The following is a 14,203-nucleotide window of genomic DNA, read 5'->3' on the forward strand; positions in this document are numbered from 1 at the left end:
AACACGTGAGAGGAGAAACTACAACCCCCGGCATGCACCGCGCGCGGCACAGCTTGAGTTTGGTAAGGAGAAGCAGCAGCAGCACAGCAAGGAACTGGCAGGAGCCCCGCCGACTGGAGCAGCCACATTGGAGGGGGAGAGGTCAGTGAAAGGGGCCCTTCGGGAGGGAGGAGGGCCGCTCGGGGGTTCCCATGTCTCTTGGCGAGACTATCCGCGCAGAGTAGACCAGGCTGGAGTTTGTCAGAAGGAGAGGGAAGCGAGGCCACTCCTCTGACTGGGCGGCTGCCGGATGTTTTGAGACAGGCCCTATATCCCGGAATCTGATCCCGGGGTTTCTGCTTTAAACTGGATTATATGAGGGTTGTTGTATGTTTTCTGGGCTGTATGGCCATGTTCTAGAAGTATTCCCTCCTGACGTTTCGCCCACATCTATGGAAGGCATACTCGAAGGTTGCTACTCCAACAACGATCATGTCAGACTACACAGAGAAGCTATTGAAATTCATAAGCATGTGGACAACTTCCAACAGAAAGGAGGAAACCATGAAAATGAACAAAATCTGGCTACCAGCATTAAAAAAACCTCAAAAATCAGAACAGTAAATAAGAAGCAACACTCTGAAAACAGAGGAGTTCCAGAGATGGGAACCAGGGGCAGCTAACGACTCTGAACAAAGGATGCCCCCAGGCAGGAAGAAGCCAGGAGATGAAGCTATTCAATGCTAATTAAGGTGATTAACTACAACATTCACACTGGCCTCCAACTGACAAGAGTTCTTCTCTCACCCTGGACTTTCCACAGATATATATAAACCTTTCTTGCTTTGTTTCTCCATACCTCACAACAGGGGTCCCCAAACTTTTTAAACAGGGGGCCAGTTCACGGTCCCTCAGACAGTTGAAGGGCTAGACTATTGGTTTTTTTTTTAAACTATGAACAATTTCCCATGCACACTGCACATATCTTATTTTGAAGTAAAAAACAAAACAAAATGGGAACAAATACAGCCTCAATGTTAATAATAATCATAATCATGATAAAAATAATAAAGAGGGTTGGAAGAGACCCCTTGGGCCATTTAGTCCAACCCCTTTCTACCTTTGTGCATCAAAAGCACAAGCAAAGCACCCCTGACAGATGGCCACTGAGTCTCAATGTTGTTAATAATAATAATAATATTAACAACTGTCCGGTGGTGATGGGCACACTGGGTGCCATGCCAAAAGATCTCAGCCGGCATTTGGAAACAATAGACATTGACAAAATCACGATCTGCCAACTGCAAAAGGCCACCCTACTGGGATCTGCACGCATCATCCGAAAATACGTCACACAGTCCTAGACACTTGGGAAGTGTTCAACTTGTGATTTTGTGATACAAAATCCAGCATATCTATCTTGTTTGCTGTGACATAATAAAATAATAATAATAAATCACACAGTCCTAAATGCTTGGGAAGTGTTCAACTTGAGATTTTGTGATATGAAATCCAGCATATATATCTCGTTTGCTGTGTTATGCTGTGTCCTTCTGTCAATAATAATAATAATAAGGGTTGGAAGAGCCATCTAGTCCAACTTCCTTCTACCTTTGTGCACCAAAAGCACTAGCAAAGCACCCCTTAATAATTAATAATTAGTTAAATAATAATTAAAATACCATTATAAACAAGCAAAGAGAAGGAGGGAGCCGCCACCGCGAGGGCCGGATAAATGGCTTCAATGGGCTGCATGTGGCCCCCGGGCCTTAGTTTGGGGACCCCTGCCTCACAACCTCTGAGGATGCCTGCCATAGATGTGGGCGAAACGTCAGGAGAGAATACTTCTATAACATGGCCATACAGCCCGGAAAACATACAACAACCCTGTGACCATGAAAGCCTTCGACAACATATGGATTATATGAGTCCGTGCTGCCAGATAATCTGGGATAAACAGAAAACCTGAATTTTCCAGATGTATGGTAAATTCGACATTGGTCTATAGTTCTCAAGCATGATCAGATTAAGGGATTGTTTTTACAATGTATGTCTCACCACCACTTCTTTTAGAGCCATAGGGACCTTTCCTTGATTTCCTAGAATTTTTCCATGTAGAAGTTTCACCTCTGGCTTTAGGGCTGTCTTTTTGGATGACAAATAAAAACAGAATACTAGTTTAGGCTATATAGTGAAGTAATATCCTATTGGGTCAGCAAAAATGCTACAAGAGTGATGCACAACTGCCAAGCACTTTGGTGTTGTCTAAAACTCTTCATCACACAAGATGTTTATAATGGGAATTCCAGAAAGTCTTTGGGAGAAACATAGTTGCGATTGTCCTTAACAGTTTCTTCCCTGAAGTACCTCTGCCCTTTGTTACATTTATATCCTGTCTCTTCTACAGGGAACTCAGGATACATTGTCAATTCTCCACTTTTATGCTTCCTATGACAGGGGTTAAGAGGAAATAGAATGATTAATCTCATAAGCTTCATGACTGGATTTGACACCTAAACAAACCTACCACAGTAGTATAGAAATAAAAATTAAATGGAAAAGCAATTGCTTTGTCAACAAAGCCAGTATTATGTGTCAGGATTTGTAAGTTACACTGCATTTATTTGATAATAGGTTCAGTGCCTCAGGTGTAACCATAGGTGTAATTGTAATTGGGATGTGGTGTCTAGTGGTGAGATTATAGTATATACGCGGGTTGAATGAAAAGTAATGCCTCCACCTTCGTAACCCCTCAACAGATGGCAGTACTGGTATGCGGCAGGTATTGGCTTGTTCAGTAGACTCTCCTCTACAGTTCCATTTGGTGGGAAGCCTTAGCATTGAATGGTTGTGTTGTTAAAATGCGAAGTATGGAACCCTGCGCAGACGGTCAGTCAGTATGACGTAAGCAATGTGCAGTCATTGAATTCTTGACAGCAGAAGGTGTCACCCCAAAGGAAATTCATCAGAGAATGCAAACTGTTTATGGTGATTGTGTTGATGTGAATACTGTCGTTGGGCAAGTAAGTTTAAAGATGTTGAGGTGGGAACATCTGACTTGTGTGACAAACAAAGAGTTGGACATCCTGTGACAACAACCACCAAGTGTCACAAGCAAAAGGTTGACAGATTGATTCAGGACAATCGTCGTATCACTCAGACAGAAATTTCAAGCATAATTGGCATTTCACAAGAATATGTGGGTCACATTATTGCTTTGCTTGGCTATCGGAAGATCTGTGCATGATGGGTACTGTGAGATGCTGGTTGCGGAAACAGGGTGTTGACTTCTTCCGTGACGGCTTCAGAAAACTTGGTCATCATTGGCAGAAATGTATCCAATTGTCTGGTGATTATGTGGGAAAGTGAATAGTGGTAGTTAAATAGCACATTCTAAGGATTATTTCTGTGTTTGATTTATTAAAATACTCCCATCCAGACCCAAGTAACGAAGGTGGAGGCATTACTTTTCATTCAACCCTCATAGATTGTAATAACTCTGTTAGTTTGATGAGGATGAAGGTTGTTGAAAGTTGATGTGGATGGTGTGTTGGAGGACTGTAGAAAGAGAGTTTGTTCATATTGTATATACTGTGTTTTTATTGCTGCCGCCACTAAAGAGAAACCTACATGTATTCTAACATGATCTCAGAATAGAGGGATTCCTCCACAGTTAACAAATTCAGCCTGTATTGATCATTCTGTACGTATGTTTTCTACGTTTAGAATAAGATTGATTGCATAGTAAATGTGCACAACTATGATTTTTAGTTTATCCTTTATGTAGAAATCCACTCTACCTCTGGAATTACCTTCTGTGTTCTTTGTGGAACAGAATTAGTGTGGGAAACGGTGGTGGTCAAGGGAAGTTTATCTGGTCTCATGGTACCCATGAAATCACACACATCTCAGGTGCAAGTGTGGTGCCATCAGTTGAAACTTACACATGAGGGTCTTATAAGGTGTAGTTTACCCTGTTTACATCTAACTATACAACATTGCATTGTTGGAATTATGCACCAGCTCCTTTTGCTGTAACCCCTGTAACATTTTCCCCCAATCTTCTAATTTAATTGTGTGTCCTATATTTGCAACCCACTTAATCATGCAGTCTTTTACTTGCTCTGTTTCTGTTGACCATTCTAATAATTTTTTGTATATTTTCGCTAATTAAAATCCATAGCACCATTGTTAACAGCAGACCTCTAGTTACAACGCTTGAGAGCCAGGGCTTCCTGGTTTTCAGGGTTTATTCCACATTTTTAGATTAGCTTTGAACTCCATTGTTAAATCTCTTTTGTTGTCCACCAACATTTCCATTCTTAAATTGAGAATAAAGTAACTTATACATGTCTACTTCAAGTTAAGACTGAGTTTAGTGGGACTTACTCTGAGTATAAAATACTGACAGCCATGGATGGCATCTTGTAGCTAAGTCACTATTGATATGTCCAACTTAAAACAGTCATAAACCTTTTTTTTATTACATAGGCCAGATTTTCTTTTGTGACAGTGTTCTAAAGTCCTCCATTCACCTTTTTGTTGTAGCGTAACCCCCCCTCCCCCCCCAAAAAATTGACAATTCCCATTGCAGTAGAAAGCAGGGAGGGATGCAACTGGCTATTTTCCTTTATCTAGAGCAGGAGCATCATCCTAAGAGACCTCCTCATCAGGCTGATGTGCATTGTATTAACACAAAATATCTGGGTATGTCTGCTCTTCCCCCATTTCTCATCAATACAGAAAAAGTAATCTTGGAATGGGTTGTCTCCCACAAAAATGGGTTGCTATGAGAGATGAATCATATCAAGGACATGTCTCCTGATGTAGCATCTCTGCTTATTCATAGTGAAGCACTTTGTTTAGTTTTGCTACTGTGTCACATTAACCTTTTTAGATATAAGTTCCCCTGAACCTGAATGATAGCTAAGATTACGCAGTCAGTTTATCTCTTCTTTGTTCCCATCCTCATTTTTTTTTAAATCAAACTGTGTTTGAGATGGATTTGAGGAACATGTTGGATACAGATAGGTGGTGTTTATATAATCCTTCCCTTGGACAGAATAAAAAAATCCATATGAAAGCACTGGGAATCAATTTCTCATACTTTGTTTCTTGTCAAGGTTTTGAAACTTAAACATGTCAAACAAGCACAAGAAGAATTCTGAGAAAAAAGACAACACTTCAGATAAAAAGGTAGGAATGTTTGTTTGTTTATTATTTTGTAAACACAGGTAAAATAATGTCAACTTTCATAGTACAAGCAGCATATTATTCACTTAATTTTCTTAACATTGCCGATAACACATTTATCTCCCACATGTGTCTACAACATTACTTCCCTCTCTCCCCCCTCTCCCTCATCTTCCTGGAACAGTACTTTCCTTCATTCAAATATTATTTTATTTGATCAATTGAGGGGTGTGTATGGCTCAGTTCTTTGTATTTTCCTTTTACTATATCAATCTTCCCCATTTCAGATTCCAGTTCTTCTTAATTCGGTCTGATGTATATTTGGTTCTCCTTTGAAGGATGTAATCTTGGAGCATAAAATCTGCTAAATATTCAAACAATTTTTAAATTTTTCACTTTCTGTGCTCTTTCCAGCCCAGTGCTACAGTTGCTTGCGTGGTGACTGTCATATATTTTATAATTTCAGCCCAGTCTTTAATGTTGTCCTTCCTTATCTAATTTCTGAGTTAAGAATTCTTTTTTGTTCAACTTCAGTTTATATACCGTTAATACTTCCATTTCCTTCTTTACCTTGTTATAATTTTTTGTACTTTTATCGCAGTCCCATCTGAATCTGAATATAAGAGGCAATTCCTCCACATCAGTGCCAACGTAAATTTGTGGTTGAATTAGTTATGTGAGCTAATTTAATTGAGGTTCTATACCATTTGGTCAACATTTTCCTTTGTGTTTCTCTGATCATATATTTAATTTTTAAAATTGAATTGTAGGAATGTAGGAATGTAATGTTTGTGGATGTGGAGAATACTGAAAAGTAGATTGGACTTGAATCATGCAAGGTGAATGAGTAAGACATTCTCATCTATACTATAAAATTAATGCAGTTTTATACTATTTTAACTGCTATGGCACAGTGTCATGGAACTGTACTTTTAAAAAAGTTTTAAGCATTCTCTACCAAAGAGTACTGGTTTTTCACCAAACTGCAATTTCAGGGATTCCCTAACATTGAGCCATGGCAGTTACAGTTGGTTTAAACAGCTGATTATAAAGTAGATATAACTGATTTTAATGTTTGTGTATATTTATAGTTATTTTATGTCTCAGCATGGAATGCTTGCCATATATATATTGTATATGTCACTCCTCATCAAGATGGAATATGTTTTAAATAATAAATAATAAAATTAAAGTAGGGCCTAACTCAGTGGTTCTCAACCTGGGGTCCCCAGATGTTTTTGGCCTACAACTCCCAGAAATCCCAGCCAATTTACCAGCTGTTAGGATTTCTGGGAGTTGAAGGCCAAAAACATCTGGGGACCCCAGGTTGAGAACCACTAGCCTAACTGCATTAATTCTATAATGTTGATGCACCCTAGGATGACATGAACAGATGATGCCTACTAAGTAGCATTAATACCGTTTATATATAATGCATTTAAAGTACAGGTTGAATATACTATACCTTACCAAAATCTTCAAAAATTGTCCATATGGGTGCCTGGCATAGTGACATCTTGGCTTTTTGATGGATGGGTGTACAGAAATGTTTCCATGTACGAATTTAAAAGATTGCATGTAATATTCTCTTCAGTCTATGTGCATAAGGTATACAGTAGATTAATCAGAAACTAATTTCATGTTTAGGCTTGGGTCTCATCTGCAAGGTAATGTGTATGTACATATCTTGAAATCCAAAACACTACTGGTCCTAACCGTTTTTTTTGTTCACTTTTTTCATTTTAACAGGGGGTCCTGCAGATTTTGTATTTGTTACCTGAATTAATAGAATGTAATAAAAATCTGGTTAAAAACTGGGAAACTTTGTGGCAATGGGGATAGGGAAAATAGTTGCATAAAATATCTATCTCGCCACTAAAATTGTATAGTTATTTTGAAAGACTGGAATGCTGCTGTCAGATTGGAGGCTGATAATCATACATATCTTTTCCCCACAGAAACATGGAAAGGCAAAAATTGGGAGTCATCGCACTAAAGATTATCCAAGTCAAAGGTAATTTTTTCTTCGCCATTAAGAGCAGTTGAGCTTTAAAACATTTGAGCTTGTTTAACAAGCAATTACCTCTTCTTCAAGATTTGAAATCTACATTGCCCTTATTGGAAAAACATCATGAGAAATCCATTCATTTAATTTCAAGTTTAAAATTGTTACATATCAGTTGCATTACTTTTAACCAAATACATTTACACACTGTACGTGAAAGGTTCATAACAGAAAAAAGACTGCTTCAATTTTAAGATCTGTTTTAAAAAAATATCTATTACTATTTAGGGTACTAAGGTGCCTCTATTTAAATAAAACGTGAAACTGGACATTTTGTTTGAAAGCTTTGATTTCTGAAATAATAGAATGGAACTGTAGCAACTGTGATAAATGTTACTATTTTTGCCATTATTTAGCTGTATTATGATAGGTCTGGCTTGAGGCCAAACAAAAGAAATCTGCACAGAGAAGCAATGGTGGACTTCATAAAATGCCAGATTTGTGATTGGACAATGCTGAGGAAGCATTGTCATGGGAATGTTGGGATACAATGTAAGAGAAGTGATAAAGAGGAGGATCTCTTGTATGGACTGTTTTTGGATGGAAAACAGAATGAAAAAAGTTGTCTAGAGTTTATGATAACAACAACAAAGATTTGTGAAATAATTAGCATCAATAAATTGATTATACTGATTGAGGAAAAGTATTTGTCTTCAAGAGAGTTTGGGTATTTAATTGATAAATATGAGGTTGGAGGGATTTACTAATTGTGGGATTTATGAGCTAGTAATATGTTACTAAATGTACTTCTAAATAGTTACATTTTAATTTTTCACATTTTATATTTTTATTTATATAGACACATTTTATCTCATGTTGTTATTTTGTGGCCCTAAAGTGAGTCAACCATGGAGTTTTCTTTATAAGATTTGTTCAGAGGAGGTTTGCCAATGCCTTCCTCTGAAGCTGAGAACATGTGATTATGAATGATAGAATCATAGACTTGACCAAGGTTGCACAGTGGGTTTCCATAGTTGAGCAGGATTTGAAGCCTGACATTCAGTGTCCTATTACAAGATTCAAACCATTGCACCACATTGATTTTTATCTGTTTCTTATGCATGTCCTCAGTGATGGAGCATCAAAATCAATCTATTTATAGTGTTGGTTATTATAACAAAAAAAGTAAGTTACGTGTTTCTAATATATTGAGGTGCATATCTGTTTCAGGTAAAGGCTTGAAAGTTGTAAACCTTATAAAATGAGGGGAATGTTGCTTTTTTGTTGATATATGTCCTATACTGCAAATGTAAAAGATACATTCCTCATTGTTAATTAATCACAGTAGGCTTCATTAGCTTTCCATCACAATTTTAAAAATTTGGTTTACATATTGTAATTCATATTATGGAAGTTAGAAAATGTTGACTTTTACCACAGTGCTACAATCACATCGATCATGTTTAGACTCTCTTATAATATATATGAGGACCTTTAGACTCTTTTTTTTTTTTAGGATCCCCGGTGGCGAAGTGCGTTAAAGCACTGAGCTGGAGACCGAAAGGTCTCAGGTTCAAACCCCGGGAGCGGCGGGAGCGGCCGCTGTTAGCTCCAGCTCCTGCCAACCTAGCAGTTTGAAAACATGCCAATGTGAGTAGATCAATAGGTACCGCTCCGGCGGGAAGGTAACGGCGCTCCATGCAGTCATGCTGGCCACATGACCTTGGAGGTGTCTATGGACAACGCTGGCTCTTCGGCTTAGAAATGGAGATGAGCAACAATCCCCAGAGTCAGACATGACTGGACTTAACATCAGGGGAAACCTTTACCTTTAGACTCTTTTTAGCACTTTACAATTCTGAGGTCAAATACTCCTGTTTTATCTATAGTAATTGCTGTATTTTATTGTTGTTACCAGGGATTACTGTGAATTTATGATGTTGTGTGGACTGTTTATTGCCTATGTTTTGTTTTGCACTTGTTGTATTTTGTATTTTGTGTCACACCTTGAGTGTTTTGTGAGCTGCCCCGGGTCCCTCTAGGAGATGGTGGCAGGATATAAATAAAGTTCTATTATTATTATTATTATTATTATTATTATTATTATTATTATTATCATAGAAAGAAAGGGCAATCAGAGCAGGCTATTGTATGCAAATGCAACCAATAGACAGGGTTTTAAAAAAATCATAATGAAGCATTGCCTTACATGTGTCAATTTTTAGTTCTTACCATATGGATTCCAACAAATTAATAGTGTGAGAAAGGGCTGAGTGTGCTTGTGAAATGCTTGATTGCACCAGTCTCAATGCAGCCTCTGAGAAAGCTCAAGCACAGTCCAGTATTGTATTTATGTAGATAATTTTAACCCTACTCCTCAGTCACAAAGTCACTCAGAGTGGTTTACAAAATCTTAATTTGCGCTCAGGCTCACAATGTACATAAGATAAGTAATTATTACATAATTATTACCTGAGACATGTTGTGGCTATGTCCAGCTGGCTGGCTGCCTCCCAGTCAGTGGCCAGGAGAATGGCAGTTGAAGGTGGTGGGAGGGGCTCCCAACAGCTGCTGGGTGAGATGCCATGTTCCCACCGTGATTCCAATTTTTGTTTATCTGATAGCTTCATTTCTAGTTTTATTCTGCATGTGTGTATGTGCTTTCTAGTTACCTGTCAACTCCTGTTAACCACATGAATTTCATAGTTTTCTATGGAGTTCTGAAAAAAGAAGGTTGTACCTGCAATTTTGTGTGTGTTTTCTATTTAATTGTACTGGAAATTCTGTTATATTGATGCTCTGTATCCTCAAGGATTAGACTATGGAAGGATGCTTCTATGTGGATCTCTTCACAGAGATGTGCATCTGAATATTTAGCCTTGTTGAAATGTTTGGAAGGAAGTCAAATTGAGGAGGAAGTAAGCTTTTATCTTGATGCTCTAGAGCAGGCCTGCACAACTTGTGGCCCTCCAGGTTTTTGGGCCTCCAACTCCCAGAAGCTCTAGCCAGCTTGTCCAATAATAAGGAATTCTGGGAATTGAAGTCCCAATCATCTGGAGAGCCACAGTTTGTGCAGACCTGCCCTAGAGACTATGACACGGAGCAATGGATTCAAATTGCAGAACAAAGATATTCTACCTAAACCATACAAAGGATTTCCTCAGCTGTTTGACAGGGCAATATGCTGCCTCAGTGTGAATCTTTTTTCCCTGGAGGTTTTTAAATAGAGGCTGGATGACCATCTGTCGGGATTTTTAGATTGTGTTTTTCTGCATAGGAAGAGGTTGGACAAGGTTGCCCTTGTGGTCTCTTCCAATTCTAGGATTCTGTGAGTACACATCCTCATCTCTATTGTGATGGTTATTCTAATCATATGAAACTGTCTAAATCAGTGGCTCTCAACCTGTGGGTCCCCAGGTGTTTTGGTCTACAACTCCCAGAAATCCCAGCCAGTTTACCAGCTGTTAGGATTTATGGGATTTGAAGGCCAAAACATCTGGGGACCCACTGGTTGAGAACCACTAGTCTAAATGTATCTGATGAGTGAGGCACCTTCTACATGAGAGCTGTTCATCTAAAACTGAACAGCGAAAGGTGTAAATAATTTAAACTGTTCTTGTTATTCATCACTATATATAGGCATTTGTGAGAACCAGAGTTGCTCTCCCAACATTTTTTCCTTAAATATAACCTTTTATTCATTTCTTGACTCACAGCAAATTATAATCACTGTCACAAATTTGTTAACAATATATTTTCTTTGTGATGCGTTTGCAGGTTGCATGATACTGCCAGGTGTACAAAAACAAAAAACAATTCAGATGTCAAAGAAGCTACTACTAAAGATCTCCAGAAAAATATTTCAAAAGAAACACAGCCTGTTGTTGGTATTTTAATGTCTCTTGAGCAGCGTGAAAAGATCACTATGCATTTTAAAAGCAAGGCAAAATATAGTGGACAGAGAAGTAAGATACATTCAGTGGCAGCCTCCCTTAGCAAGGAAGACTCTGACACAAATGTTTGTGATGTACCAAAAGAGAGGAAGGAGTCACAAGATTTGAGGATCTGGAACAGGAAAAAGAAAAAGAAAAAGAGCAAAGCAGAGTGCAGCAATTTAAAAGATCTAATTGAGAGAAGTATGCTTCCCATGGAGTGCTCTTTCCTTCATAAGAAACCTTACAAACTGAATGAACTCAGCGTAAAGCAGAAAACTTTAAAAGAGCAATATCCCTCCACCTCAACTATTAATTTCTCAGGTCCTGAGAAATTGCACACACAGACATGCAGAGGAGAGGCTCCTGAAAAGGCTGAAGATACATTATTAGAACACAGTAGCAAAAAGAGCAATGAAATAAGATGCAAACCTCTTTGCCCCATGACAAAATTAACCAAACGTTGGAAGTATAAAGAGAAAGAACAATTGTGCAATGACATCATCAAGAATGTTTCCTATTTGAAGACCCAAGGAAATAAATATGAATCTGTAGCATTTCGGACAAATCAGGTAACACAACAAAATGGTTTAGAATGGGAACTTGGGTGGTAATCTTGCTTTGTGAAGGTTTCATAATGGTGGTCAAATGGCTTCGTCATGCTTTTGTATAAAGACAACGGCAAAATATCTGATTAAGTAGTTGAGAAGTTGTTACTTTTACAGTGCCATCAATAAATATGATTTACATTCTTTCATAAACAAAAGACAAAGAAGTATCTCCAATGAGATGACACTCCAATTTTACAGATTAAAAACACAAGAGATAGCTGAGAGAATACAGAGTCTTGTACTGAATCCTTGTTGCTGTTAAGCTATGCTTTTGATTCTCAAAAACCAGGCAATAAGAAATTTTAAAGGAAACAGAGGGGGGGGGGGAAGAGTTCTAAGCAAAAGAGCAACAGCAAGTAATATTGTTTAGTTGGAAGTATCAAGTGAAAGCAAAATCACAGTTATCTTGTCCCTGTGAAATTATGTTCAGTGTTTCTGTGTTCTCTAGAACACTGTTACTTAAACTGTGGGTCCCGACCCCAAATGAGGTCCCTTTAGCTCAATGAAAAATAAACATTTTTCGGGCAGAAAAGGATTGCAAGTGGAAAAGGTTTAAGAACCCCTTTTCTAGACACACACACACACACAGAAGCTCCCCAAGATGAATGGACTATCTGTACTTTTCTTCTCTTTCATCTTTAAACTGCTTCAAGCTCACATTCCAGTGCAACAGTTTTGTTTCCTTTCACTAGAAGATGTTTGACATGGATACTTCTTTTGTCTTTTTTTTTACAGAGATGTGAGACATCATGTCCTTCCTTTCCTGCATTTGAAGCCACTGAAATTACTGGTGCAGATCAAGAAGTTAGTTGTTATGTAATCTTAGTAATAGTATATGCATGCACTTGTTAACTATAATGAAACTCATGCTTATGTATTTATAAAATGTAGTTATTATTTCAGTTCTCCAGTAAGAACTTTAATTTACCATACTCCTGTCATCTTTCAGGTGATGTTGCATGTGCTAACCTTTCCTCACTTCTTTGTCAAGCATAAATCACATTTTGATACAAATGCAACCTATATCCCTATTACAGCCATATTGTAATAGCCTGGGTTACACTTGGCTTCCCTCATCTGTAGTTAATGTCTTTAGTGGGGAGGTTATTCCCTCTGTGCTGGTGCTACTGCCCATCTGCTTTTCATCATCTTCGGGGTCCTATCGAAACGATCACAGAAAGGAATAGGATAAAGAAAGTGGAAGTTGCTGCTCTTTTGTTTCTTGCTGTTGTTCACTCAGGGCAGGATAATAAGCCCTAATGGTGAGAAGGATGATGATAGAGAAGTAAAGGGAAGGAGAGTTTGTGGGATTGATGCTGGGGGTGGTGCTGGGATGTGGACCTCAGCCAGTACCCACAGATAACAGCTCCTGGGACAGCCCTGATATTACTACACGTTTATATCACTGTTTTCACAGATGCAGATTGTGGAAGACCTGCATGCAGCTCGTGTTGATAAAAAGATGGCTTTGTCTGTGGTTCAGACATGTGGAGAGCTGACCAGCATGGAGATAGATCTTCCAGATGATGAATCAAATAGGTTTTCTAGTAAGAAGCTTATCTGCATCATTTTTTTCCTTATTAGCAGGATGATAGAGCTGCCATTTATTTTCCGAGCCCAATTCAAGGTGCGGGTTATCACCTACAAAGCCCTAAACGGTTTGGGACCCACCTACCTTTGAGACCGCATTTCCCCCTATGAACCCGCACGATCTCTTCTTTCGTCGGGGGAGGCCCTCCTCTCGCTTCCACCAACTTCGCAGTTGCGGTTGGTGGGGACGAGGGAGAGGGTCTTCTCCGCCGTGGCCCCCCGGCTGTGGAACTCGCTCCCCAGGGAGATTAGGCAGGCCCCTACCCTACTTTCTTTCAGGAAGAGCCTGAAAACTTGGCTATTCCAGAAGGCCTTCGTTGACTGATCCTTGTGGGATCATGTTATTTACCTATTAAGCAGTAGACCCTCTGGATTGTTTTTAGGATTCATTCAGCACTTTAAGTATTACACCTGCTGTATAATTATCCCTCCCTGATAACTTGATATTGCTTTGCACCTTGGCCTGGATCTTTTGACCCAAATCGGGATTTTAATATTATTGTGTATATTGACTTTTATGACTGTTTTTAATCATGTTGAAGTTTTACTGCTCGGTTTAATGTTTTATCTGATTTGTGCTGTCGTGTCTGGGCATGGCCCCATGTAAGCTGCCCCGAGTCCCTCCGGGGAGATGGGGCGGGATATAAGAATAAAATTATTATTAAAATTATTACTATTATTATGTGGAAAGCCAAAGAAGATTTCAAATGACTGAACTGCTCTGCTTCTTTTTTTATAACAGGAAGTATTGCTGGCTTGAATACTTTGATTGTAATTGATACTAATATAATGATCAGCCACCTGGACTTCATCAAGTCTTTGAAGAATAATGATATCCCAGGTTTGTGTGGCTTTAAATACATAACAGGTCTTTGGAAAATGAATCTAAATTC

The 14,203-nt window shown here is 38.7% G+C and overlaps 1 protein-coding gene across 2 annotated transcripts in view; it reads left to right on the forward strand.

Annotated features, from left to right (window-relative positions):
- The first annotated feature begins 2 nt into the window (after nt 1-2).
- swt1 (SWT1 RNA endoribonuclease homolog) overlaps nt 3-14,203 on the forward strand; it is a 41,517-nt gene continuing 27,316 nt past the window's right edge. The window contains exons 1-7 of one of the 2 annotated variants that reach the window (XM_062980736.1): nt 3-141; nt 5,103-5,175; nt 7,131-7,186; nt 10,955-11,681; nt 12,456-12,524; nt 13,138-13,267; nt 14,053-14,151. In XM_062980736.1, coding sequence (XP_062836806.1) covers nt 5,119-5,175; nt 7,131-7,186; nt 10,955-11,681; nt 12,456-12,524; nt 13,138-13,267; nt 14,053-14,151 — 1,138 coding nt within the window. In that variant the 5' untranslated portion in view covers nt 3-141; nt 5,103-5,118. Of the gene's footprint in view, nt 142-5,102; nt 5,176-7,130; nt 7,187-9,655; nt 9,753-10,954; nt 11,682-12,455; nt 12,525-13,137; nt 13,268-14,052; nt 14,152-14,203 lie in introns of those variants that run through there. The other variant, XM_062980737.1, reaches the window with a different exon arrangement.

Source organism: Anolis carolinensis, chromosome 4 (genome assembly GCF_035594765.1).
Source record: "Anolis carolinensis isolate JA03-04 chromosome 4, rAnoCar3.1.pri, whole genome shotgun sequence".
Taxonomy (NCBI): domain Eukaryota; kingdom Metazoa; phylum Chordata; class Lepidosauria; order Squamata; family Dactyloidae; genus Anolis; species Anolis carolinensis.